Source organism: Ambystoma mexicanum, chromosome 2p, assembly GCF_040938575.1.
Source record: "Ambystoma mexicanum isolate Mex_15411 chromosome 2p, UKY_AmexF1_1, whole genome shotgun sequence".
Classification (NCBI taxonomy): Eukaryota; Metazoa; Chordata; class Amphibia; order Caudata; family Ambystomatidae; genus Ambystoma; species Ambystoma mexicanum.
Genome location: NC_090923.1, coordinates 332,648,228 through 332,673,550, shown reverse-complemented (window position 1 = coordinate 332,673,550; position 25,323 = coordinate 332,648,228). Strand labels below are relative to the sequence as shown.

Below are 25,323 nucleotides of genomic sequence, written 5' to 3'. Positions count from 1 at the left end.
ATTTTTGTCCATAATACATTTTGATATTTTACTTCCATGTGTGTGATTGGCTCATTGGGTTCATGCATGTGAAAATGTGGGTTTACGCAATCAATGCCAACCAGTGTGTGTGTGCGACACACATGTGTTGATGTACATAGTTGACATTTGGTTTGTGTCTTGAGATAGGCATGTCAGTGTGGGGTGGATTGGGAAATCATTGCGTCTCAAGACTGGGGTGGCGTGCAGTGGTATTTTGGTGTAGAAGTGGGCCATGATTGTGCATCTTTATGTCATGTGGGGGGGGACATGAGTGGGGGCCTGCTGGCAGGTGCCCCTCTGGGTGTGCAGGGGGACATGAGTGGGGGCCTGCTGGCAGGTGCCCCTCAATGCTGGTGGTGGGGATGCAGGGGACATGAGTGGGGTCTGCTGGCAGGTGCCCCTCAATACTGGGGGTGGGGGTGCAGGGGGTCTTAGTGGGGGCCTGCTGGCAGGTGCCCCTCAATGCTGGTGGGTGTGGGTGCAGGGGGACATGAGTGGGGGCCTGCTGGCAGGTGCCCCTCAATGCTGGGGGTTGGGGGTGCAGGGGGACATGAGTGTCACATGAGTGGGGGCCTGCTGGCAGGTGCCCCTCACTGCTGGGGGTGTGGGGGTGCAGGGGGACATGAGTGGGGGCCTGCTGGAAGGAGCCCCTCAATGCTGGGGGGTGGGGTGCAGGGGGACATAAGTGGGACATGAGTGGGGGCCTGCTGGCAGGTGCCCCTCATGCTGGGGGGTGCGGGTGCAGAGGGACATGAGTGGGGGCCTGCTGGCAGGTGCCCCTCAATGCTGGGGGGTGGGGTGCAGGGGGACATAAGTGGGACATGAGTGGGGGCCTGCTGGCAGGTGCCCCTCATGCTGGGGGGTGCGGGTGCAGAGGGACACGAGTGGGGGCCTGCTGGCAGGTGCCCCTCAATGCTGGGGGGTGGGGTGCAGGGGGACATGATTTGGTGATCACTAATGCAAGGTGACATGTGGCCTGGCTGGGGGGGCATGCTCATGGTGGATGGGCTGCCTGCAGGACATGACCAGGGGTGCAGGGTAGTCCCCCTGTGGTGTGGGCTGCCTGCAGGGCCCGTGGCCACGCACCCCACTGGATACACGTACCCCGCAATGACTGCGGAATTGCGTGAGAAACTTCCCGCGCACGCACAGGGCCAATCGCATGTGAAACTTCCCGCGCACCCCTGAAATACACGTACCCCGCTTGCACAGGGCCAATCGTGAGTGAAACTTCCCGTGAACCCCAGTAATACACGTAAACCGCTCGCACAGGGCCAATTGCCTGTGAAACTTCCCACGCAACCCCGAAATCCACATACCCCGCTCGCACAGGGCCTACCGCGTGTGAAATTTCCTGCGCACCCCCGAAATCCACGTACCCCCGCTCGCACAGGGCCTACCGCATGTGAAACTCCCCGCGTACCACCCAAATACACGTACCCTGCTCGCACAGGGCAAATCGCGTGTGAAACTTCTCGCGAACCCCAGTAATACACGTACCCCGCTCGCACAGCTCTACCGCGTGTGAAACTCCCCGCGAACCCCAGTAATACACGCTCCCCGCTAGCACAGCCCTACTGCGTGTGAAACTCCCTGCGAACCCCAGTAATACACGTACCCCGCTCGCACAGGCCCTACCGCGTGTGATAATTCCAGCACACCCAAGGAATACACGTTCCCCGCTCTGCGTTTGCTGTGAAGCGGCCCTGTAAGCTGGTCCAGGGTTACCGCAGCCCTTTGCGCTGGATTGGGGATTTTGATGGCTTTTCCTTGCGCGAGGGGCCTCCTTGGGGGCGTAACTGGCGCTGCAGGATGTTCTCTGCGCCAGGGCTCTTTTTGCCTTGGGAGTTCCATGAATACGCGGTGCACCAGAATGCTATTTTGCGCACAGGGCTGGCGCACGCTGACGCACGATCCCTCTCTGCGCTGGTCGCGTGCGCTGCCTCTGCGCTGAAATCTATGAATTACCCCCTAAATCATGTAGCAATTTCCCCAAAGTGTTCAAAAAACTAAACGTAGATGAGTAGAGCATGAGTGGAATTAGAAAATGGTCCCCTGCGCATAAAGGCTGGCACAACTAGCCCTACTGTGAACCAAAAAGCAATGGAAAAACGGGGGTGAACAAGCCATCTATTTTAAAATAAATGGCGTAAAAAGCTCTGCCTCGCGGGTATAGCATCCGTAACTTCCAGCAGTGAAAAAATAATATTCAAAAACATTACAATAAGAGTCTTTGAATGCCAGACAGTTCGCTTTTTATGGGGGGCAGCTTTACAGAACCTCTTTAGGGGTGCTTTGACCTTAAACTTCAGAGTACCGGCCCTTTACACTTTTCACATTACACTAATCTCAACAATGTTCCCCAGCTTGAAACGGGGGGTGGGGGTGGGGGCGTTGAAACTCTCCTTTAATGCAATTTCAGTTGCTGGACAATTAATGGATGCCACTTTTTTTTAGTTGGCTGGTGTTCAATGGCTTAAGTGAAAGCAATGATCAGGTTGCAAGCATTGCTAAGAGAAATAAATAAATAGGGGGCATCTGTCCACTGTTGGTTAGAGGAGTCTTTTTCCTCTCCCTTCTTCATGAGAGCTTGGATGACCAATATCTGCAACCATTCTCTGTGCGCCGAATCACAACAGCAAATCTAAGCCCAAAGCACCATGTGCCACCAGAAGGAGGAAAGCAGGAATCAAAGAACTCCATCAGGGCATTTCAACCATCCCCAGCCTGAGACTACACCTGGCGGTGTGTGCAGCACACCCTGTACCAAACAGCGGCTCACACAATCTGCCACACACTTCAAAACTTAGCCAGCCTTCATGCTAGCCAAACAAAAGGTTGCCACTTGGCACCCTGCTTCAGGATTAAGCAATATTAAAGATGCTGCGAAAGTCGCACAAGCCACACATCAACAATCCCCACACAAGGGAAATCTATGCCAGCGGGTGTCTGTGCACTGGCATGCAGCTGTCTGGGCAACTTATTGAAAATTACAAGCAGAAACACATTCTCACAGGGGCTTTGCAACACTGCAATGTTCTTAAGCAGACGACAAGAGTAAAATCTTGAGTATCGCTGGGTCCGTGCAACTCTTTCCTTCCCAGTAAAGCACCGGAAGGATTTCGCTCCTACCCACTGAAGATGCGGTCATGTGTACGAATTGTATATGCACCGTACCGGACACATAGCAACATCGCACACAAGGGCACAACAAGCACGTGGATAATGGACCACACTAAAGCAACCAGGGATTTTGCAAAGGTTTGTTTAGTACTTTAAGCTTCTGCCGTTTAAGCCCACACGTGCACTGTCCCCTAGGGACCAGGGATGATAAGTGCTCATCCAAACTAGCAATCAAAATATATGTAATATATAGCGGTGCCAGCAAGATAGCAATTCGGTTTTTTGCCTTTTTTTGAAAAAATATTTTCTTGATAACAAAATAGTCACTCTATGGGCAGTGGTGTTCAAACTTGTTTGACCCCCAAGCCCTCCCTGAGGTAAAGGTACCTGGCTTGGGCCCCTCTCTCCACATGGACCCCAAAATGTTTATCTGGTGTAGAATGGTGCCAAATGGGGGTGTGGGTGCCAAACAACATTCTTTCAAAATCATTGCTTGCGATAACTCAAATTAGAGGGCAAATATTTGTAAACGCAGCATTCCGAATTTACTGCTCCAGGGGACGTGACTAAAATTAGCGTTGGATATTTATTTCAAAGGTCACAGAGCGGTCTTTCTAAATCGAACCCCGTCCCAATCGGTCCAGTGAAAAAGATATTTTCTTCACTTAGTACCAATGATCCATCTAAAAAAGGAGCCTGACTCTGAAAACATTGCAAAACCCCCACGTTAATTTATGTCACGTTATTTACACCACATAAGATTTAAAACTAACCACGTGAAAAGGCTGGGGGGGAACAAAACCATGTGAACAGCTTGGGGGAAAAACAAACTCCGCAGTAATGGGTCAGAAATGCTGCTTGGATTTTAAAAAAACACCACATTGATACAAGTCTCAGAAGACTCCCTGTTCAGATCATGAAGTTCTAGCTCAAATCTTTTGTTGAAGTGTGGTCCTGGACTAGGCCACAGGGCGGCGAAAACCACACCTGGATGCACATCGCACAGGACCGATATAAACCTTCAGCACTTCTACTCAACCAATATTACATAGGGAGAAGAAATCCTTACTTGCCTGCATGACTGGATAAAGTGCTTCACTGGATTTTTCTTTCTGGGACACAGGTGGTTAGGTTGACACAGACGCTTGGAGCGATGCTGCTGCAATGAAAACAGTTAGTCAAGGATACATGGGTCTACCTGAGACTTCAAAAATGAGCGTGGGTTAAAGCCAGCTCTTGGGTGTTAGGCATCAGCTAGTAAGCAGGATGTAACGCTGGGAAACCAGGAGCACTGTAAATGCAACTCCCACATGAGACATGAACATTACCGCCCTAAACTGGACATGAGAAAGGAACAGCCTCAAAAATAGGTTTGAAATCCCCAATTGGGACTCCTACTATATCTTTAAAATTACCCCACACACCCACAGCAAAATACAGTTGTTTTAAAAAAAAAGACATTCTTGCCGTCGGAAGGTCCTAATACAGATGTCAGGATTTTTTATGGTGCCATTGCTGCTGGGTACTTTGCTGTCCAAGATGGGATGATTAAGCCAATTTGTGTTCCTGCAATTGAAAAAGTACAAAAAAAAAAGGATTATAAACATACTAGATTGACTGTACCAATATGTGCGCACTACTCTGCCAGTCGGCACACATCCTCCCCCGCACACAAAAGGGACCTAAGGTGCAGGGTCCAACTGGGAAATCTCCAAAAGTTCCCTATAGGCCAGTCCACCCCAGCTGGTAGAGAGAGCAGTCAAAAGCACATACCTGAAAACGTGACTCATACTAGACAAAAAAATAAATAAATAATAGAGCGAGAGAAAGAGCATCAGCTTGTTATAGGTTACCCTTAACAGTTGTGAAGTCCAGCCTGCTGGCATTAAAATCATTCATGTACATATCCAACATAGAATACGACAAAGTAGTTCTTAACTCACCGAGCCAACTTTCGGAAACATCGAGTAATAGCCATGTACCTTATACTGCAGTTAGGTGACAGCGCTAAGTAGCAGCAGACTGCCGCGGCTGCCATGCCAGACACGAAGGCCCCTGGCTTCTCTGCAACATATGGCCACATGCAGGCGAAGGCCTGACACCCACAGCAGGAGGATATACATGAATTCCACTTTAAATCACTTCTATGGCAGCAGTGCAACCAATATCCTGTTGGTAATGCAGTGATTTTAGTATATCATGGGATGCATAGACTTGCTCTATAGTAGATGGCTCCCAGGGTAGCTCAGCAGGTTGACAGATCATTGCTGAGACTGTGTTTAAGGTTGAATTTAACCAAAACAATAAAATAAAAAAGAAATATGCATAACTTGTTAATCGATAGGGCTTTTTGCAATTACTTATAAAAAAAGGAAGTGCTATAAAATGTGTTTGGCCAAGGGATGGGTTGGAGTATTTCTGCCTCCGTTTGGCACCCATGAACCCAGTTTAAATTTCCTAATAACTGCTGTCAGCACAATGGAAGCATTTATTTGTAAACATAACATCTTTATGAATATAACCTATGATAAAACACAAAGCAAGGGGCACACAAATTGGTGTGGTGCTAAGAGAAAAAAAAAACGAAAAAAAAACAAAAAAAACAAACAAACACACACCTCAAAGAAAACTAGTGAACGCAAGTTTCAGCAGCATTTGAGTTTGGAAATTACTTTTTTCCTTTGAATGTGTAAAATGAACATTTGAACAATAATGTGTCCAGCATGTAGAATGGCTGCTTTCAACAGTGACCACACCCCTCCCCACCACAGTGATATTCATGGCCCATTGATTTCCGTGGTGTCCCTTTTGGGTCAGAAAAAACAAACAGGATGAGCAAATAGAGCCAGGAAATGCACGAGTGACGGCTGGGGAAAGGAGCCCTGCTTAGATTAGGTCACCGAGCGCCCAGCTTCCCTCTGCAAAGCCGGGGGCTTGATAAAGCCTAGTCATGGCTGAGGCAGGCCAGGTCCCAAGATCCAGCCAGACATCTGATGCCGGATCTCGGACCCGGCCAGCGCTGTCCATGGACCAGAGGGGCGATGAGGCAGAGGGACATCCAAAGCAGGGGGGACCGGTGTTGTACGATATTTGGCTACCCCACGGTAGATTGCTGGAGAGCCCAGCAATCTGCTGTGGGGGAGCTGGATATCATACAACACTGGCAATGCGTGCTTCCGTCGCCGCGCGCCTATTCTTCCCCCATGGCCAAGCAAGGTGGGGGCACAGAGGGAGAGGGGTCCAGGGGGGAACCAGCATTGCAGTGATCCAGCCCCCCCCCTGCTCACCTTTCCCCACGCGTTAGTCTTCGTGGGTCCAAAGGGGGAGGGGGAAGCAGAGGGACCGACAAAGGCATGAAACGTTTGCTTCCCGGTACTCCGTCCAACTGTGGTGTGGCGGTCTGAACCGAGAAGCGGCATCCCTTACCAGGCAATAAGACGCTGGCGTCACCAGCAGGAAGCAACAACGCAGTGTGGACACGCAATCCAAATTCAGGAAAGAGCACGTCCAGGCTGCATTTATTTCCTGTGCCCTCATCACATTGCACTGAATGAGTATGTATTTTCTCTTTTCTCGCTGGCCTGGATCACACGCCCCACAGATTGAAGACCTCTGCCGACAGTATGGCTATTTTTTTTTAGGGCTAAATACTCATGGTTATCTTGCTGGCAAGACTACATAGGAGTTTGCATTTTCACTGTATACTAGCAAAGCAACATGCAGGCACCTAGTCAGTGAGACAACGCAGGTAAATCAAGGAAGTCGGTCCTATACAGAAAGAAAGAAATATGGGGAGGGGGTCAAGAGACATCTTGTGGTACAGAGTCTGGCCGGTACAGCTCAATCCACTGCCTGGCAGCACTGAGCAGTAAAGTCAGGCACATCTCCCTGCAATGTTCGTAACCCCTCACCTTGTAAAAGCAGTAAAGTTACAGAAATCATACCATGGGAACTGCATGCCGTCGTAGTGAGCTCATTGCTGTTTTAACAGTGAAAGCTGTGTTGCGCAGATAATGGCAGTACTGGTCATTGGACCGGCTCTCGTCGGATCAACGATCCGGCACCAGATGTGTAGCCAGATCGCGGGATCCGGCCAGAGTCAGTCACCGCAAACCCCAAACCCATGCTCTGCGCTTGGTTACTTTGGAAAAAGAAAGAGCCCGTGGCGGCACAGAGTAGGTGGGCGGAGCAGCTCATTGCCGCCATGAGCGCTCTGATGGCTCCGCCCCCCTACGTGTACACAGCAGGACTTTGCTTTTCCTGCAGCTGTGACCTGTATCAAACTAACTTCCTCTGGTGACCCCGTGCAGGGTGCACAGGGTCACCAGAGGAAGTTAACAGTCCTCAGCCACAACCCAGTTTATTTATGCAATGTTTGTTGGGTACATGGACCCGATTATTCATTTATTTATGCAATGTTTGTTGGTTTGCATAAAAAAATATACAGGTAGCCGTCGAACATTGCATGAATAAATAAATACCCATATTATAATTGAAACTATCCCACACGATGCAGCCACCCAACTGCTTTCAGAAGGGAGCTGCGGTGTCCAGTCATTTGGTCGACTACAAACTGGTCGACTGCAATTTGGTCGACGTCATTTGGTCGAAAACCAAATGGTCGAATTTTTTTTTTTATTTATATATGCGTTTTGTGGGTTTTCGTGTAGAAAAAAAAACAGGGGGTTGGGTGGGGAACCCCCCCCCCCAAAAAAAAAAAAAGGGGTAAAAATAATTAAAAAAAAAAATTCGACCATTTGGTTTTCGACCAAATTGATTCGACCAGTTGTCCAGTCGACCAATTGTTTTCGACCAAATGACTGGCAACCGGGAGCTGCGCCGGGTGTGGCTCAAGTAAAAGAAAACGTTGCTTATGGTGAACAGAAATCAGCAGGTTTTAAGAGTGAGGTTGCAGGACAATCCCTCGGTTTAAACTAGGATTTCCCCACAGATTATTTGCTCTTTCACCATTAGCTAGAGTAATTGCTCTTTTTAATGATTCTTTAACAGTCTGCTTAAAATAATCCTCTGTATGAGCTCAGGTTACAGTGTAGACTAACATTGCTGTTGGTAGGTGCACAGATGGATGGTACGGTTTGCTCCCTTGTAGAAGTGCGGGTCGGACTGGGCCATAATTGTCTTGGGCACCAATGAAAAAGTGGGCCATAGTTGTAAATGGCAATTCATTCCTTTTCTGACCATGTTTGAATGGTACCCAAGTGGGGAGGTTTTTTTTTTATAAAATGGGATGCAATTTCTGCATTTTAAAGAATATTAACTCAGCAACACTGGTCAAAACAATTATCCGCATAGTGAAGTAACTCATCGCCAGTGCCATGAAAGTGGAATTGATATATAGTTTGGAAAAGAAGCAGCATGAAAGAAATTGCGCCGTTTTAAACTATTATTTTGGACACTTCCTTTGATCGGAGGTCAACTGCCAGCTCCACCCCCCAAAACCCCTGCCTCTTTGGGCGCCCCTCCCCCACCCAAACCCCACCCCAACCCCAGCCCTTGTGGGACCCCCCACCAATTTTTTTCAATTTCCACCACTGGATAAGGGTGAAGATGGCGGCAGCCGAATCTGCCCTGAAATTCCCTCGGCGTGTGCGGCACGGCCATAAAACACTTCTGTTGGGGGGGTGGGGGGGGAGAGCCAGGGATGAGGATACCAGCCAAGAAGACACAGAAAGATCCGCTGTTGGTGCAACTAAAATCAAAATAGAAAAAACAAACCCCATCAGAGTTTTGTTCTCCCCCGTTGCCCTCCCTTGCCGCGCTCTGAAACACCTGTGTATGAGCGCAATATAAATAAAAATATTAAATATACCTGGCACTTCTCCGAGATGAATTATAAATGCGCAATAAAAAATAAATACCTGCCCGTGCACGGCGTGGACCACTCCTTCCTCCTAATCCTCTTCCTAACACGTAGACGTCCCACGTGAAAACATCACAACGACGTCACAGAACCAAGACATTAAGCCCTAAAGGCATTTCAGTATTGGCAAACTTTTAAACAAACACAATGCTATCGGGTCTCATAGGGACTTTAAAATGTGTGATTGTAAACGAAAGCAATAGAAGGCCTCCACCTTCTCTGCCACACATTGCAAAGGAGTAAATGAAAAATCCCCTCCCCGGGGGAATTCCAAATCACCCCCTTGCAGGAGAAATAAAGAACTGAACTGTTATGCTGGAAATTCGTACCCATATGCGTCTGTCTGCATAAAACACATATCCCCATCTGCTGCACATACCAAATCCTCCAACCACTCACCCATCCAGCGGGGTTCACTGCTACAGTGGAAGTCGCATTGGGCCAGGAGGAACACACTGTGCCCAGCCCCACTCCATAAAACACACGTCGCACATCTGCATGAGAAAGCCCCAAAATGAACTGAATCCAGCTGTACTTTAAGTAAATCTGAACCCCCAAAATATGCAATACCCCTTCCCCAATATTGCCTCACCCCTGTGATGCACGTTACATATCCCAAAAATACACCGAAATAAGGAATCCGCCTGTGTTTTGAGTACATCTCACCCCTGATGCACATTATACCACCAAAATACACAGAAATACTCCCTTCCCAATATTGACAATCAACATGAGATAACGTTAAGACTTAACAGAAATCAAATAACAAACAACGATACATGTGCTTTGCAAAGGAGGAATTGCTCCCACAACGCCTTGCCTTCCAGCTCTTGCAGCAATGAGGATGACGTGGACGTTGAAACCCACGTGAGGCAGAGCAGCCCACGTGATAAAGCGGACGTTGAAACCCACGTGATGCAGAGCAGTCCACGTGATGAAGTGGGGGCGGGGCCTTGCTATGGTCCGTTTCTCGAATGGGAACTAGACAGTAGACACTACCCTTGAGGAAACGCGCATGTCCAGTTTCCAGGCAACATCAGGTGAGTGTATGCGATCCAGCCGTTGTAGTGAATTTTATATGCATTTCTTTTAGCATCCATCAACTTAGACGTTCTCACCCATTTGTTGTTATTGTTAAGAGGAGCCCTTTTGCAACCTATAGGAATGCACGTTGAAGCTGTAATTCCTTGTATTGTACTCATCACATGTTGAAATTAAATATTGTAGGATGGAGAGGAGAAAAAAAAAAAAAATTAAATATTTTAAGTACGTGATTTTCTAAACATCTGGTTTTGAAATTACACGGGCAGCCTGTTGTTGGCATAGAAACAGTAGCTGCTCCGAAGCTCATTTACGGTATGGTGCAGGCTCTGCAATGCCTGCAGAGGCAGTAACTGCAGCTGCTACACAGAACCTGCTCTGGTGTAAGTGACTACTTATCTACTCATACCTGCACAGTCCAATGCTCGCAGACGCAGTAACTGCTGTGCAGCTTCTTCACAGACCCTGCTCTGGTGTAAATGACTATATATATATAATACCTGTGCAGGCTAATGCCTTCAGATGCAGTAACTGTTGTGCATCTGCTACACAAACCCTGTACATAAATAATATTACCTGCACATGCTAATGCTCGCAGATGCAGTAACTGCTGTGCAGCTACTACACAGACCGTACTCCGGTGTAAGTGACTACATATCTAATAATAGCTGCACAGGCTAATGCCTGCAGACGCAGTAACTGCTGTGCAGCTTCTTGACAGACCCTGCTCTGGTGTAAGTGACTATATATATATATATATATATAGTATTTATTTATTTGGATTTATAAAGCGCCCTACGGCCCGGAGGCATCGTGGCGCTGTTACACGATATCCACTTGGTGCATGTTGTACAGATTATACAGAGTATACATTCCGTGCACGTTATAACATTGTTGCAAGAGTAGATGTATACAGCAGTAAAAGACATTGTAGAGAAGGTGTTACGGGTCACAGAGGGAAAGCGTTAGAGACAATGCATGACATAAGGTGTTCTAGTTTAACAGCTTTGCTTTTAGAGCTTTCCTAAAGGTTGTCAGGGATTCTCCTTTTCTTAGACTGAGTGGGAGTGAGTTCCAAGCTTTATGGGCTAGAACCTCAAAGCCGGAGCCGCCTGCTTTAGCTCTGTTGAATGCAGGGACTGAGAGTTGGTGTGCATATTGGTCAAGTTTCAGTCTGTGGGGTGTATTCTTTCCACTAGGTAATCTGGGGCAGACTGGGAGATGCATCTGTGTGTGATGGTGTGGGCTTTGAATATTATGCGTTCTTTGACCGGGAGCCAATGGGCATCTTTGCGTGCTTGGCAGATGTGCTCTCTCTTGGGTATACTGAGTGCGGCTCTGAGGGCACTGTTTTGTGCGATTTGTAATCTGTTGATGTTATTTTTGGAGGTGCCTAGAAGAAGAATGTTGCAGTAGTTACGTTTTGCACAAGTTGTGGCCCTTGTGATGTTGAGGCAATTTTTCTGAGATAGGTATGGTCTCACAGCGTTTATGATTTTTGATGTGAGCGCAGCCGCTGATGAGATGGCGCTGATTTGCCTGTCCATTGATAGGGTGGAGTCCAGATAGACTCCGAGTGTTTTGACTGTGTCTGAGGTTTTAATGATGGTGTCCTCGATGCTGAAAGAACTATAGTTGTTGTCTAGTTTTTTTAAGGCTTCTTTGGGGCCTACCAGCAGTATTTCGTTTTTTTCCCCATTTAGGCATAGATCATTTGCCGCAATCCAGGCCTGGATACGTGCATATGTGTCTTGGAGTGTCTTGAGGTCTTGTTCATAGTTATCTGTTAGAGTTGGGAGAATTTGGGTGTCATCAGCATAGTTTGTAAAGGCTATGCCGACGTCTTCTAGGTCACTGAATAAGGGGAGGGTGAAGAGGTTGTAGAGGGTGGGGGAGGTGCATGAGCCTTGTGGGACTCCGCAGCTGATAGGTGATGGCTGGGCGGATGCCTGGTCTGAGAAGACTCTCATTGCTCGACCATCCAGAAAGGAGGTGATCAGTCGGTGGCTTCTTGGGAGAAGTGTGCTGTGTCAGTGAGGTGTTTGCACAGGATCTTATGGTCGACCAAATCAAAGGCCGCCGTGAGATCTAGGAGTAGGAGTAGAGAGGTCTTGCCTTTGTCCATGGCTTCAAGTAGTTGGTTCTTGAGGTCGAGTAGGGCTGACTCTGTGCTATGGCGCGGGCGGAAACCTGATTGCCTTTTTCCAAGAATGCTGTGCGTTTCCAGGTAAGCTTGGATCTGTAGGTATGCAGCCTCATCCAGGATCTTGAGCAGAAACGGCACAGCGGTAAGGGGCTGGTAGTTGTTTGGGGCGTCCGGATCCAAGGTAGGTTTTTTTTAACAGCGGTCTTACCCATGCTTCCTTCACGGCGAGTGGGAAAGTGCTGGTGGCGAAGGAGGTATTGATGAACGTAGTTACAAAAGGGGCCTAAGCTGTGGCACAGTCTTTGATTATGTTGGCTGGGGAAGTGTCCCCTTTGCATAGGGATGGTCTGGTCTGTTTAATGATTAGAAGGACTTCAGGAACTGTGACTTCCTTGAATGAGAAGGATTTAGGTGTGTTTGTTCTGTGTGCAGTATTATCCTTTAGTATGAGGGTGGAAGGCTTAGGAAGTGCTGGTGGAGGGGTTTTGGGAACTTTGTCGAATTGGGATTTGATTTTGTTCTGGAGTTTTTTTATTTTATCTAGCATAGCATGTTGGATGTTGTTACACATAGAATACCTGCGCAGGCTAAGGCTCGCAGACGCAGTAACTGTTGTGCAGCTACTACACAGACCCGGCTCTAGTATAAGTGACTACATATCTAATCATACCTGCACAGGCCAATGCTCCCAGACGCAGTAACTGCTGTGCAGCTGCTACACAGACCCTGCTCTAGTATAAGTGACTACATATCTAATCATACCTGCACAGGCCAATGCTCGCAGATGCAGTAACTGCTGTGCAGCTACTACACAGACCATACTCTGGTGTAAGTGACTACATATCTAATAATACCTGCACAGGCTAATGCCTGCAGACGCAGTAACTGCTGTGCATCTGCTACATAGACCCTGTACATTTATAATAATACCTGCACAGGCTAATGCTCGCAGATGCAGTAACTGCTGTGCAGCTGCTACACAGACCGTGCTCTGCTGTAAGTGACTATATATAAATTAGTACCTGCACAGGCTAATGCCTGCAGACGCAGTAACTGCTGTGCATCTGCTACACAGACCCTGTACATATAGAATAGTACCTGCACAGGCTAATGCTCGCAGTAACTGCTGTGCAGCTACTACACAGACCGTGCTCTGGTGTAAGTGACTATATGTATAATACCTGCACAGGCTAATGCTCGCAGGCGCAGTAACTGCTGTGCAGCTGCTACACACGTCCTGCTCTGTTGTAAGTGACTACATATATAGTAATACCTGCGCAGGCTAATGCCCGATTAAAAGGCAGTAACTGCTGTGCAGCTACTACACGGATCCTGCTCTGGTGTAAGTAACTTTCACAAAGTGTTTGTGTAGGGGTGATGGAGTTCTTTCTATGAATTGTTTGCCAATTCTTGTGACGTAGAAGTTTTTTTTTTTTTTTTTGTTGCTTTGAGGACTGTTGCTTTGTACAATTTGAGTTGTCTTTGGTATTTTATTTAGTCTTGTCTGGCGTATTGTTCTCTCCATTTTGTTTCCATTTTGCGTTCTTTTTGGTGTTTTTTCAGTTCTTCTGTGAACCATTTTGCTGCCAGTTTTTTTGGTGGTGTTGCTTTGAATGTTTTAGCTGGTGCTAATTGGTCAATGTATCAATGTTTGTATCGATGGGATCTCTTTCACCTAGATTTTCGTGGTGGGTTGATAGCATGGTGGCCTCGTTTGCTAGTTTTGTTCCAAAGTTGGGGTTGTAAGAAGATGGTCTGTAGATCAGTAGGAATACTATGATGGATTGGTCGTTGAGTTCTATCTTGATTAGGAGGGATTCATAGTCTTCCGCGTTGGTTGTGATGATTCAAGATGCTCAGGTGTGTTTTTTGTGTATAATTCCGATTCCACCTCCTCTTCGGTTTTCTCTGTTGGCGTGTATTAATTTATAATTGTTGGGTATTGCTTCGTTCGCGATGGCTTTATAGTTGTCTGATAGCCAGGTTTCTGTAAGGAAGAGCACGTCTGTGCCTCCTTTGCTTAGGAGGTCATTGGTTTCTGTAGAGTGTTTTGCCATGGATCTAATGTTGAGGAGGCTGCAGTGTAGTTTGCTGGATTTCTCTTTTTTGTTGTTGTTAGTATTGCTTGTTCTGACCAGTGTGGTGTTGGTTGGGTTTCCGTTCCAGGTGGGTTTTTCCCGGTTGAGTCTTTTGGGTGGGGTGGTTCTTTGTTGGTCAGTCTCTTTGTCGAGTAGACCGATAAGGTTTATGGCAGGGTTGGTTCATTTCCGGGTGGTAAATAGGGTCGCTACCCCTCTGTTGTTCCAGTCTTGGTGATATAGGGGGTGCAGAGTGAGTGTGATGGTTTCCAATTTGTTACTTGTTCTGGTTGGGGTATTGTCCATGGTGGAGACCGGGTTGGGATGGTTTATTAGTTGTCATCCGTTTGGTGTCCTGGTTGGGTCTGTATTCGTGAAGCTTGTTGGCTGTCGGTTCATTGTTGCTGTGCTGTTTTTGTTTACCACGTTGTCATATGTGGACAGGTAGCGAGCATTGTAGTCTGTCTTTGCTCTGTTATTTGTATGTCTCCTTGGGCCATCTCAGATGTTTGTCGAGTTTTTTGGGGTTGTGGGATCATGCTGGTCCGTGCCTTCCCGAGTGGTTTGGGATTTCTTATTATTTCTGTTGTCTTTTCTGGCTTCTTTGTCTTTCCTGTGGTGAGGCATGATGCGTGGGTTGTGTTCCTTAGTGGGTGTCCTCTTTCAATTGGTGTTTTTCATCGTCTTTTGGGTTTAGTCTTTGCTGTTTGTGGTTTGTTGTTGCTTTTATTTGGTAGGTTGTGGGTAGTTGATGGGATTTTGTGGTTACGTTTGTTTATTGCTTCTTTCTTTTTTGGATCCTTTTCTTTTGATTTAATTTTATCCTGGAGGTACTTTTTGTTATGGTTGTTGATTATTGGATTTTGCGCAAAGCAAACATGAATATTGTGTGAAGGAGTGCATGTGAATACTGGCATATATTCGTGCAGTCATGTTAGGGAGAATTCTCATTTCTGTGATAATTCCCTTCAACCTTAGAGACCCCCAGCTCTTTTTCTGGACTGTAGGACTTTTTAATTTTAACCCTGGAGTGAGTGTGACCCTTTTCCCACTGCATTATGTGTTTTGACCTTTGGATTATGTGTTTTCACTGTTTTGGGAGTCTGACAAACTCCATATGCATCTACTTTTTGTATGGTGACACACATCAACTTCAGTGCAGTGTCACTGAGAAATCCTGTAGATTTCTCATAAGGTTTAAAATACCTTTTCTTGTGTGAACTACTGTTCCCAAGAATAGTAAAGTGAAAATGACTTTACTTACCTTTTCTCTTTGTGGGTCCAGCACACACCATCTTATGTGGCGTGCTGGGGAGTTACCTAGTAGCCCCTTATCCTACATTCTCATGTAACATTTGTATGTTGCCCTCCCTACTTTTAAATGACTAGTGGTAGTGGTTTAATTTGTCCTACCATTGTGTTTTTCTACTGCAGGCTGAACCCTCAGCTGCAGTATAGCACCCAGTGGTGACCATTTTATCAAAACGGCCCCTGTCTTCTTTTTTTGCCATTTTCTGAGGTCTTCCTTGGGTTTTACTCTGTGCGTCAGACAGATTGAAGCCCTTTGTCTTGCCGTTGGCGCACTTCAGCCCCGAGTCACGCCTCTGGCTCCAGGTTGTCTGTATGTGAGGGAGGGTTCTGAAACTCCCCTGTCCTTTGTCTTTAGGAATTCCTGAATGCAACCAGTCCTCAATGGCTGGCTGGTTGTCAGGACAGCGACCCTGATGTGTGATTGACAGCCTAGGCCATGGGTGCACAACATACAGCCCGCGGGCCAGTTGTGGCCCGCCATGCTGTTGTGTCCAGCCCGCGAGGCACAAAGACTTTCCTAATGGAGGGCGGCCCGCAAGCAGCATCGGCCGCCCTCCATTAGGAAAGTCTTTGTTGTCTTCCGGGCCGAACAAAACACTGGCCCTCATTGGCTCAGCACACAGGCACCACGTAGTGCGTGTGCTGCACCAATGGAAGGCCAGCACTACGGCTGAAGGCATTTCAACCTTGGACCACACCTGCCGTAGTACGATTGTTACCTCGCCATTGTTCCAGTTTACCTGCCTTCCAGCACGTCTCCGGTAAGTGGTCTGTTTGTGTTTGTGTGTCGGTCTGTTTTGCTGTATGTTTGTGTTGTGTATGTTGAGATGGGGGGGTGTCGGATGTGTATGAATGTTTGGTTTTGAATGTTTATTTTGTGTATGTTGAGATGCGGGGGTGGGGGGTGTCGGATGTGTATGAATGTTTGGTTTTGAATGTTTTTTTTTAATGTATGTTGGGATGTGGGGGTGGGGGGTGTCGGGTGTGCATGAATGTTTGTTTTGGAGTGTAAGTGCGGTGTATGTTGAGATGCAGGGTCTGTATGTGTGCATGCTTGCTAGTTTGTATGCTGATTTGGGGGGTTCTGGTCTGTATGGGTGCATGCTTGAGAGTGTGTGTGCTGATTTGGGGGGTGGGGGTTCGGGTCTGTATGGGTGCTTGTTTGAGAGTGTGCTGATTTTGGGGGTGGGGGTTCTGGTCTGTATGGGAGCATGCTTGAGAGAGTGTGTGCTGAGTTGGGGGGTGGGGGGTTTGGGTCTGTATGGGTGCATGCTTGAGAGTTTGTGTGCTTTTGGGGGTGGGGGTTCGGGTCTGTATGGGTGCATGTTTGAGAGCGTGCTGATTTGGGGGTGGGGGTTTGGGTCTGTATGGGTGCATGCTTGAGAGTGTGTGTGCTGATTTGGGGGTTGGGGGGATTGGCTCTGTATGGGTGCATGTTTGAGAGTGTGCTGATTTGGGGGTGGGGGTTCGGGTCTGTATGGGTGCATGTTTGAGAGTCTGCTGATTTTGGGGGGGTTCAGGTCTGTATGGGTGCTTGTTTGAGAGTGTGCTGATTTGGGGGTGGGGGTTCGGGTCTGTATGGGTGCATGCTTGAGAGTGTGTGTGCTGAGTTGGGGAGTGGGGGGTTCGGAGTTGGGGGATGGGGGGTTCGGGTCTGTATGGGCTTGAGAGTGTGTGCTGATTTGGGGGAGTGGGGGGGTCCGGGTCTGTATGTTTGCATGTTTGAGAGTGTGCTGATTTGGGGGGTGGGGGGTTCGGGTCTGTATGGGTGCATGTTTGTGTGTGTGCTGATTTGGGGGGTTCGGGTCTGTATGGGTGCAGGTTTGAGAGTGTGCTGAGTTGAGAGGTGGGGGTTCGGGTCTGTATGGGTGCATGCTTGAGAGTGTGTGTGCTGAGTTTGGGGGTGGAGGGTTCGGAGTTTGGGGGTGGGGGGTTCGGAGTTGGGGGTGGGAGCCATGGGGCATAGTGTTTGGTTTGGGGTGAGGGGGACCATGGGGCATAGTGTTTGGTTGGGGGTGAAGGGGCCATGGGGCATAGTGTTTGATTGGGGGCGAGGGGGCCATGGGGCATAGTGTTTGGTTGGGGTGATGGGGCCATGGGGCATAGTGTTTGGTTGGGGGTGGGAGCCATGGGGCATAGTGTTTGGTTGGGGTAGGGGCCATGGGGCATAGTGTTTGGTTGGGGGCGAGGGGGCCATAGGGCATAGTGTTTGGTTGGGGGTGGTGAGGGGGCCATGGGGCATAGTGTTTGGTTGGGGGTGGGACCCAATAATAAAGAAAAAACAGGCACAGTTAGGAGATGTACATCCTTTGCTTTTTGAGGAAACCTGACTCAACGAAGGCCATACTCCTCTTGGGCAACCCAAACAGCAAACTATAGCAGTCCAAAATAACGGAATGTCCAATCAAGGGTCAATAAAACAGACGATATACAATAACTAAATAGAAATAAATTATAACAATGGAAAATGTATAGTACAAATGTAAGTTTGAAATGCAAATAAAAATCGTTACCCTGCAAAAACATTTTCTTTTTCCATGTGTTTAATACAAATTGGGGGTTGAAAAAGCCTCCTGCCACGCCCCGCCTACCGCCCCGCCCACATTTACTTTTCGGCCCACTATAGCCCTCATGTAAGGTACTTTCGGCCCTCTGTCAAAATCAGTTGTGCACCCCTGGCCTAGGCTGTGCATGAATGGGAGAAACCTGCTTAAAAGTCGAGGGTTTTGGGACTAGAGGCAGAGTCGACCACTGGGAGAAACACCCGACGAGGAAACCGTGAACAAAGCTTGCTGCATCCTCCTGGACCTTTGAATGCCCGGTGAAGCCCTGCTGCTGTGCTGAACTCCCTTTTCAGACAGAGAAGCTCCGGAATGGACTTCTCCCCTTGGGTTAGTGGGACCAACTAACCCATAGACGAACTCCACTGGACCATCTTCCCTGTCTGGCTGTACTTCTTCATTGCTGCAAGAATCAAGTGCCAGGGGTCGAGTAATCCGTAGTCGAGTGAAACGTCTGAAATCCGGCTAGAAGCTCCAGGAGTCTCCTAAGGACCCTCCAGAAGCAGGACGACCAGAGTTAGTCCCCTCATCAGACCCAAGGAGTGAAGGAAGCCCAACTGGTACCAGAGATCCGCAACAGTTCTGTTTACTAAGCGCTGAAATCCACGAAGTGCCGCAGAACGGAAAAGAGCCCGTAGCCGCCAACGACCTCCGAAGTATCACCGCAGGAGCCCTACAGATGTCCTCCCTCTTGTCCCCACGACTAAGGCTCAGGAATACGGGGTCTGCAACGCTGTAGCAGGACAGAAGCCAGTTGGACCACTCTTCATCAAACCAGAGGTACTGTTTAGACTTAGAGTACTTACCTCACTGTCTTGTAGCCTTGCTTTTCTCAGTTGGGAATTGCAGTGGCTTACTTTTAGAGTTGATTCCAACTCTGTTTTCACAGCTTGCGACCCTACAAGTGATTTTCTAACAAACTCTCTAACTTTATGCAAGCCATTTGATTCTAAGAAGTGCCTCAGCTCCATAGACTGTTTCAAATTGACTCTGGCCTTCCTGGGTCCCTGCAGACTCTTCTAGCCCACTGACATTGATATGGTTTGTCCCTCATAGGTGGTAACTTGTTTTAGACTGTTACTGCTGGGAAAGACATGTATAGATTTCATTGGAATATTTATTTGTCCTCACATATACTGATAACTTGTTTGACCTTTTCATTCCTTATACCTTTCCTTTCTGCAACCTCAGAATCTGTAAAGTATAACTAGTGTGATCTATAAATGTCATTACTGTCCTTGTGATTGAAGTCAACCCATGGTGTAGCAATTGTGTATGAAGCATATCCAAAGATTATCCACTAACTTGCTCTGATTCTGAAAAGAAATTTAAAAGTATATTTACATTGTTACATGAATTGCCTTTCTAAAGAACACTTATTTAAAAAAATGATGTTAATTAAATAAATAACTATTTATAACTGAAACCTTGAGTCTAAAGGGCCTCATTACACGGATGGCGGTAAGGATTTACTGGTAAAATACTGGTACCGGTAAATCCTTACCGCCTTACTACGAGGTCCCTTTGCGGGTTGGGGGATTTAACGCCTGCTTTTTGCAGGCGTTAAAAATCAACCCGCAAAGGGACCCAGGGAGCTAATTACGGTACCGCAGTTTGCGGTACCGTAATTAGCACCTTCCCCATTCCCATTGAGCCCTATGGGCCAAAAATGGGAATGGGGAAGGGCAATGGTGAAAGGGGGAATTACCGCCCCGCCAACCTTGGAATGGGGTGGTAATTCCCCTTTCCGCCAAGGCGGTGCCGGTATTTTACCGGCATGAACCATGGCGCTAATAGCGCCATGGTTCTCCGCCATCCGTGTAATGAGGCCCTAAGTGTTACTTGGCAACTTGTATTTACAGATTTCATTTGTACAGCTCTACAGCTCACAGTTATCCCTCTTGAGATAGGCCTGGCTGGTCAGTCACACTGCCAGCCTGTGTAGTTCAGACCTATACCAAAAGGTGGGCTTACCTAATACCAAGCAGAAAAGTGTTGTGTAGTCTCGCACAGTGGGACAACACCAATTCTTACCTGACAAGTCAGCATGGAAATGTATTGATTGTGAGGGTGCTGGGTTCCTGCTTTTGACTGGGATGGAAAAGGATTCTCACCCAGGGGGTGCATGCTATACTTAGGCCTCTTTCTTCCACTTTGGCCCAACATAGTCTCAGGCTTTATCCATGCCACATTGGGGATTGTGAGGGTGATGGGTGCCTGCTTTTGACTGGGGTGGCAAAGGATTCTCACCCAGGGGGTGCATGCTATATTTAGGCCTCTTTCTTCCACTTTGGCCCAACATAGTCTCAGGCTTTATCCATGCCACATTGGGGATTGTGAGGGTGATGGGTGCCTGCTTTTGACTGGGATGGCAAAGGATTCTCACCGGTACATGCTATGTTTAGGCCTCTGGCTTCTACTTTGGCACAACATAGTCTCAAGCTTTACACGTGCCACAGTGGGGGATCATTCAGCATAAGTGCAACTAAGCAAAAGCAGAATGACAATCTGTATTGGTCCGCATATCATCCTATAAACTCTGATTTTCTGAAGTAATCATTATGTCATCCTCAAATCATCAAGAACAAACATGTTTCATGGCAATGCTCTTGAAGTAATTAGCAAGTCATCCCAGAATCATCCCCAAATCATCAGGGACAAACGTGCAATCTCTTGAAGTGATCAGTAGGTCATCCTAAAAGCTTCAGGAACAAAGAGTTTTCTAAAATGGGGATAATGTTAGCATATTCATTAAGTCATCCTAAGTTCATCCCCAAATCATCATCCACCATTCTGAGATATTTGCTGATGACTTGAACAGCGTGATGACGTCTGATGATGTGGGAATGACTTCTAGTGTAGTTCGATGATCATCAGATGACCCCAGGATGGTCTCTAAAGTCATCCTTTTAGACCAGGGAGGTTATATTTGCCAATCTCAGAAGAAATAAAGACACACACGTTTATTAACACTGGATGTTGAAAAGATAAAACCCTAATGGAAACAAGTTAATGCTTAAAGTAGTAACACATAAGCAAACACCACACTTTGAACAGCATATTGATTGACCATTCTAATTTAATAAAGTTTGCCACTTTCTGCTGTTGGCAAATTGAAAACCGATCTCGGGCAAATGAATCTATCAGACACAGAATGGAATGGCCTTGAGACGATCCAGTGAAACGGGCCACAGACCAATGCATTCTCGTGGGCTTGAAAGGACAGCTTGCTCTAGATAGAAGAGGGCCGAGTACACTTTAGTCAAGTTTGGAGTTCACTCTATCTGGACGGTGTCCTGATGCAAACCTCGGTACACAGAGCACCTTCAAAACCAGGCAAACCACCAAGAATGACTTCTTCAGTTTCCTGGAAGGAGCTCCCTATCACTTATGATCTGAAATAACTTACTCAAGATCTTCTCACCTTGCACCCTACACTGGCTACAGAAAATATGTGCTTGCTAAATCACACACAATGGGTTATAATCCTGTAATTCTGACTACAAAACTCGCTTGCGTGATGTCAGCAAGTACAGGAAGATTAACTGAAATGCAAAAAGCAGCCACCAGGGGCCCACCCTTCACTCTATGGAGAAGTGCCCACGGGCATTAATGCTAAGGCATCAGCACTGTCCAAAACTATAGGAGAGCCCTTATAAACACAATGCCATTTTCGTGTGTGTGTGTGTGTGTGTGTGTGTGTGTACAACCGTTCAAGAACATTATAAGGATTCCGTTTAAGCTGCTGTGCCTTGTTTTCAGATGTATGCGTGGCCTAGCGCCAACATATTTAATATAAAAAATCAAGACCTACAATCCTACACGATCACTGCGGTCTATGAATCAAGACCTTCTGGTAATCCCCCCATCTAAATCTATCTGTTGGGGGGACAGAAGGTTCGCAGTGGCCGGTCCTCGGGCCTGGAATTCTCTTCCACCTAACCTGCGGAAAGTCGAATCCTTGGCTGTGTTTAGGAATCAGCTTAAAACATATCTATTTGTGTAAATTGAGTAGCTGTCGCACTGTGCTCTTTCTGCCTTTCATAGTAAAATCTGCGCCTAGATGCAGCTTGCTTCCTCTGGGATATGCACACTATACATTTCAAATCAAACCATGATGGAATTTCAGAGTTCTGTGACTGTACAGAGTGTGACAAAATGACTACTGCTCTGCAGGGGTATAGGGATGAGCAGTGGCTAAAGTGCCTACTCCACCCGCCACTCCCACTAAACACGCAGTGATCCCAATAATAAAGTCAAAACGGGCACATCCCAACAGGTATACCGCCTTCGCCTCTTTTGGTAGCGCATGCCATGAGATGGATATACCTTGAGGAGTGTGAGCTAATAGCAACCCAAACAGTACCAAGGATTCCAATATACAAATATATCCCACCAAGACTATACACAATATAGGGATTTTAATCAAGCAATCACATGCAAAAAAATGAACTAGAACACACTAAATACACACCCCTGTTAAAGAAACATAGAGAATGCAGTCTTTGATGTGAAAGGGCACTCTTTTTTTTAAGCAGGGTTGTAGAGGCAAGAACTTTGGCAACAATATCAATAACTCAATAATATGTCTTTGAAAGGTACAATAGGGTGCTTTAAAGTCCCTATCGTCCTTTTAAAATGGGCCGTGGGGATATGGCCTCTTCAAAATGCCTAGGTTCATTTCCTTGAGTGCTTGATAGCGTCACACCAGGCTTCTGGGCACTTTCGTTGCAGTCGCGACGATGTCTAGACATTCCAGTAGACGAGTGTCCACCGGCACATCAGCATCACCCTGGTGGGGGCTTCCGTTGGGTCGATTCAGCATCTAAGACAGCCGAGATTATGGCTCTGCTGGATCCAGTCATCATCAAAGACATTTATTCAGCTTCCACCATTAAACATAAATGCAAACATTTAAGCATCACAATATATCCTCTAAATACAAAAACCCAAAATAAACATTAACAGCTTGAACATACAAAAGTAAAAAACTCAGACTGCTTCTCGATAACATTGCCTCATGAACAAATCATGTCCCATCATAAATTAACTGCACATCATGGGCGTTCAAAATCAAATGTAATGAATGATTCCATTCTCTGTCTAACTCCAAGCCGATGAGACTTTTCCTTTCATTCATATGTTTGGCACAAGTCAGCATAAAATGTGATAAATACTCCCTTCTGCCAATTTCACAGTCACATAATGTATCACCTGAAGAACTAATTCGCCAGCAAGGTTTATTACCAGCTCCAGGAACATTTCAGCACACGCACATTAATAAACATCTTAACCTAGAGGAATGTATAATGTTTAAATAATTGTCAAATACTAAAGATTTTTTTTTATCATCTCCCACATTCTTAGGGATCAAAGATTATTTGCTGTAACCCAATCATCCGCACACCCATCTACAGCTACTGCTTCCTTAATTGTCCTTTGAAGGACAGCCATGTGCTCCTCAGGTTTTCATAAATCCTGCTTGGCCCAAAGTACAGAAATCCAATGCCACCAGGCAGATTGTCTAGAGGGAACCCCTTTACTTAAATCAATGATTGTGTTTTCCACATTCCACAGAAGCTGATTTGTATCCAGCTATTTTAGAAGGGCACGAGACAGCGTGTCAATGACTTCCAGCAGATTGAATCAGTACTCAAGTCAGGGGTTCCCACCGGGTGGCGCTGACTTGGAATGCTGTTGAGGCAATGCAGGCAGGCCTCTTGGTGTCCCAGAGTGCAGAAAGTGGTTTGAAGGGTTGGAGAGTGCCAAAAGCCTCACAGTGGATTCTGTAAGTGACTCAAAGTGTGTTGAGCACTGTTGCGCTGGCTCATATACATATCAGTGTGATGAAACAGGATTCCATCTGCTTCTGAACTTCTGCCCATATACAGGGTCTCCAGGACCAGGTGAGTCCTTCAGTTCTGTGCTGCCACCCCAGGAAGGTGGCTGGCACCCCCTTCACCTCTAGCGAACAGGATCCTGGTTCCAATGCAGCCATCATAGAGGTATTGGTACACAACAGTTCACTTCCACTTTTCCATGGGGTTGAGTAGGGAGCAGAGCTGGCCTCTGCTTTGGATGCCGTATGTTTCCTCTTCTGTGTCAGAGGACTTTGGAGTAGACTGTACTCCCAGCAGAGGTCTAGTGAATCCTTCTTCTTGTCTTCAGAGGCCAAAGATGAATCCAAGAAGGAAGAGGTGTCGTCCTTCTTATAAACGAAAAATGTTCAAGGGTATTGGTCTCAAGCACGCTCGCCTCCATCGGTCCAATCCAGGCACTTGTAACCCATTTCCTTCTTACATCATACCCAGAGTGCCTTGTCCACAGGAAATTGGGTGGGTGGCAGGAAGTGATAGAGCCCCAACAGAAACCAAGATGACAAAAGCCCTCTCTCAGCCCACCTCTCCCATCTGACTACTCTAACTCCACCCCTTCCAATGTATGCTGATTTCAAAGGGACTCAAGTAGCCATCACTCTGGTCTAAGTGTGGCTTGATTATGTCAGTGCTGCCTTTGAAACACAGACTCCAAGGACATATCCTGTTGAGGGTTTCTGTTCCCTGGGAGGAAGGTGTTGACCTTCCCGCAGGAGGATCAAAAGACAGAAGCCTGGCCATTGACCCACATGGCAGCTGTAGAGACAGTCAGACCAGACACTAATACACATTGGTCCGGTCATAGCTGGGCCCTGCTCACGCAGTTGACATTTGTATGCTACCAAATTGCTGCAGCTGTATAATTGTGTGATCCCAGCAAGCAACCATGCCACAAATAGGCATGGCTTAATTTTACAGGTGTTCATGTCAACAGCCTAACTAGGTTACACAATTATTATAGTTCAAGTTCAAAAGTCTTTCTTCGGATTTCTCCATTAGATCGATAACAATAATTACACAATTACACAGTACAATTCATAAATTAAACAAGTCCAACTATCCCAACATCCCAGTTAACCCATCATAAAATGGTAAAAACGTCCATAAAACCATCTCTTCCTTAAAAGATCAAAACCAAATAAAATGAATCGGTACAGTTTTTCATTAGAGCATCATAAAAAGGAAGGCTTGTCGTACATATTCATGAAGATTGAAAATAAAATCATCTCTGCTGCAGTTCATTATAAAAGTTAAAGCCTTTTGATATGTTCTAACCTTCGCGTTT

The 25,323-nt window shown here is 46.8% G+C and overlaps 1 protein-coding gene across 14 annotated transcripts in view; it reads left to right on the top strand.

Moving 5' to 3' along the window:
- ERC2 (ELKS/RAB6-interacting/CAST family member 2) overlaps positions 1–25,323 on the top strand; it is a 4,434,974-nt gene that overhangs the window by 26,832 nt on the left and 4,382,819 nt on the right. For 6 of the 14 annotated variants that reach the window (XM_069643659.1, XM_069643652.1, XM_069643653.1 and 3 more), the window contains exon 1: positions 9,987–10,065. The exons of 1 other annotated variant lie outside the window; for it this stretch is intronic. In XM_069643659.1, the coding sequence (XP_069499760.1) occupies positions 10,041–10,065 (25 nt within the window). In that variant the 5' untranslated portion in view covers positions 9,987–10,040. Of the gene's footprint in view, positions 1–9,963; positions 10,066–25,323 lie in introns of those variants that run through there. 7 more of the 14 variants (XM_069643661.1, XM_069643657.1, XM_069643650.1 and 4 more) reach the window with 3 other exon arrangements.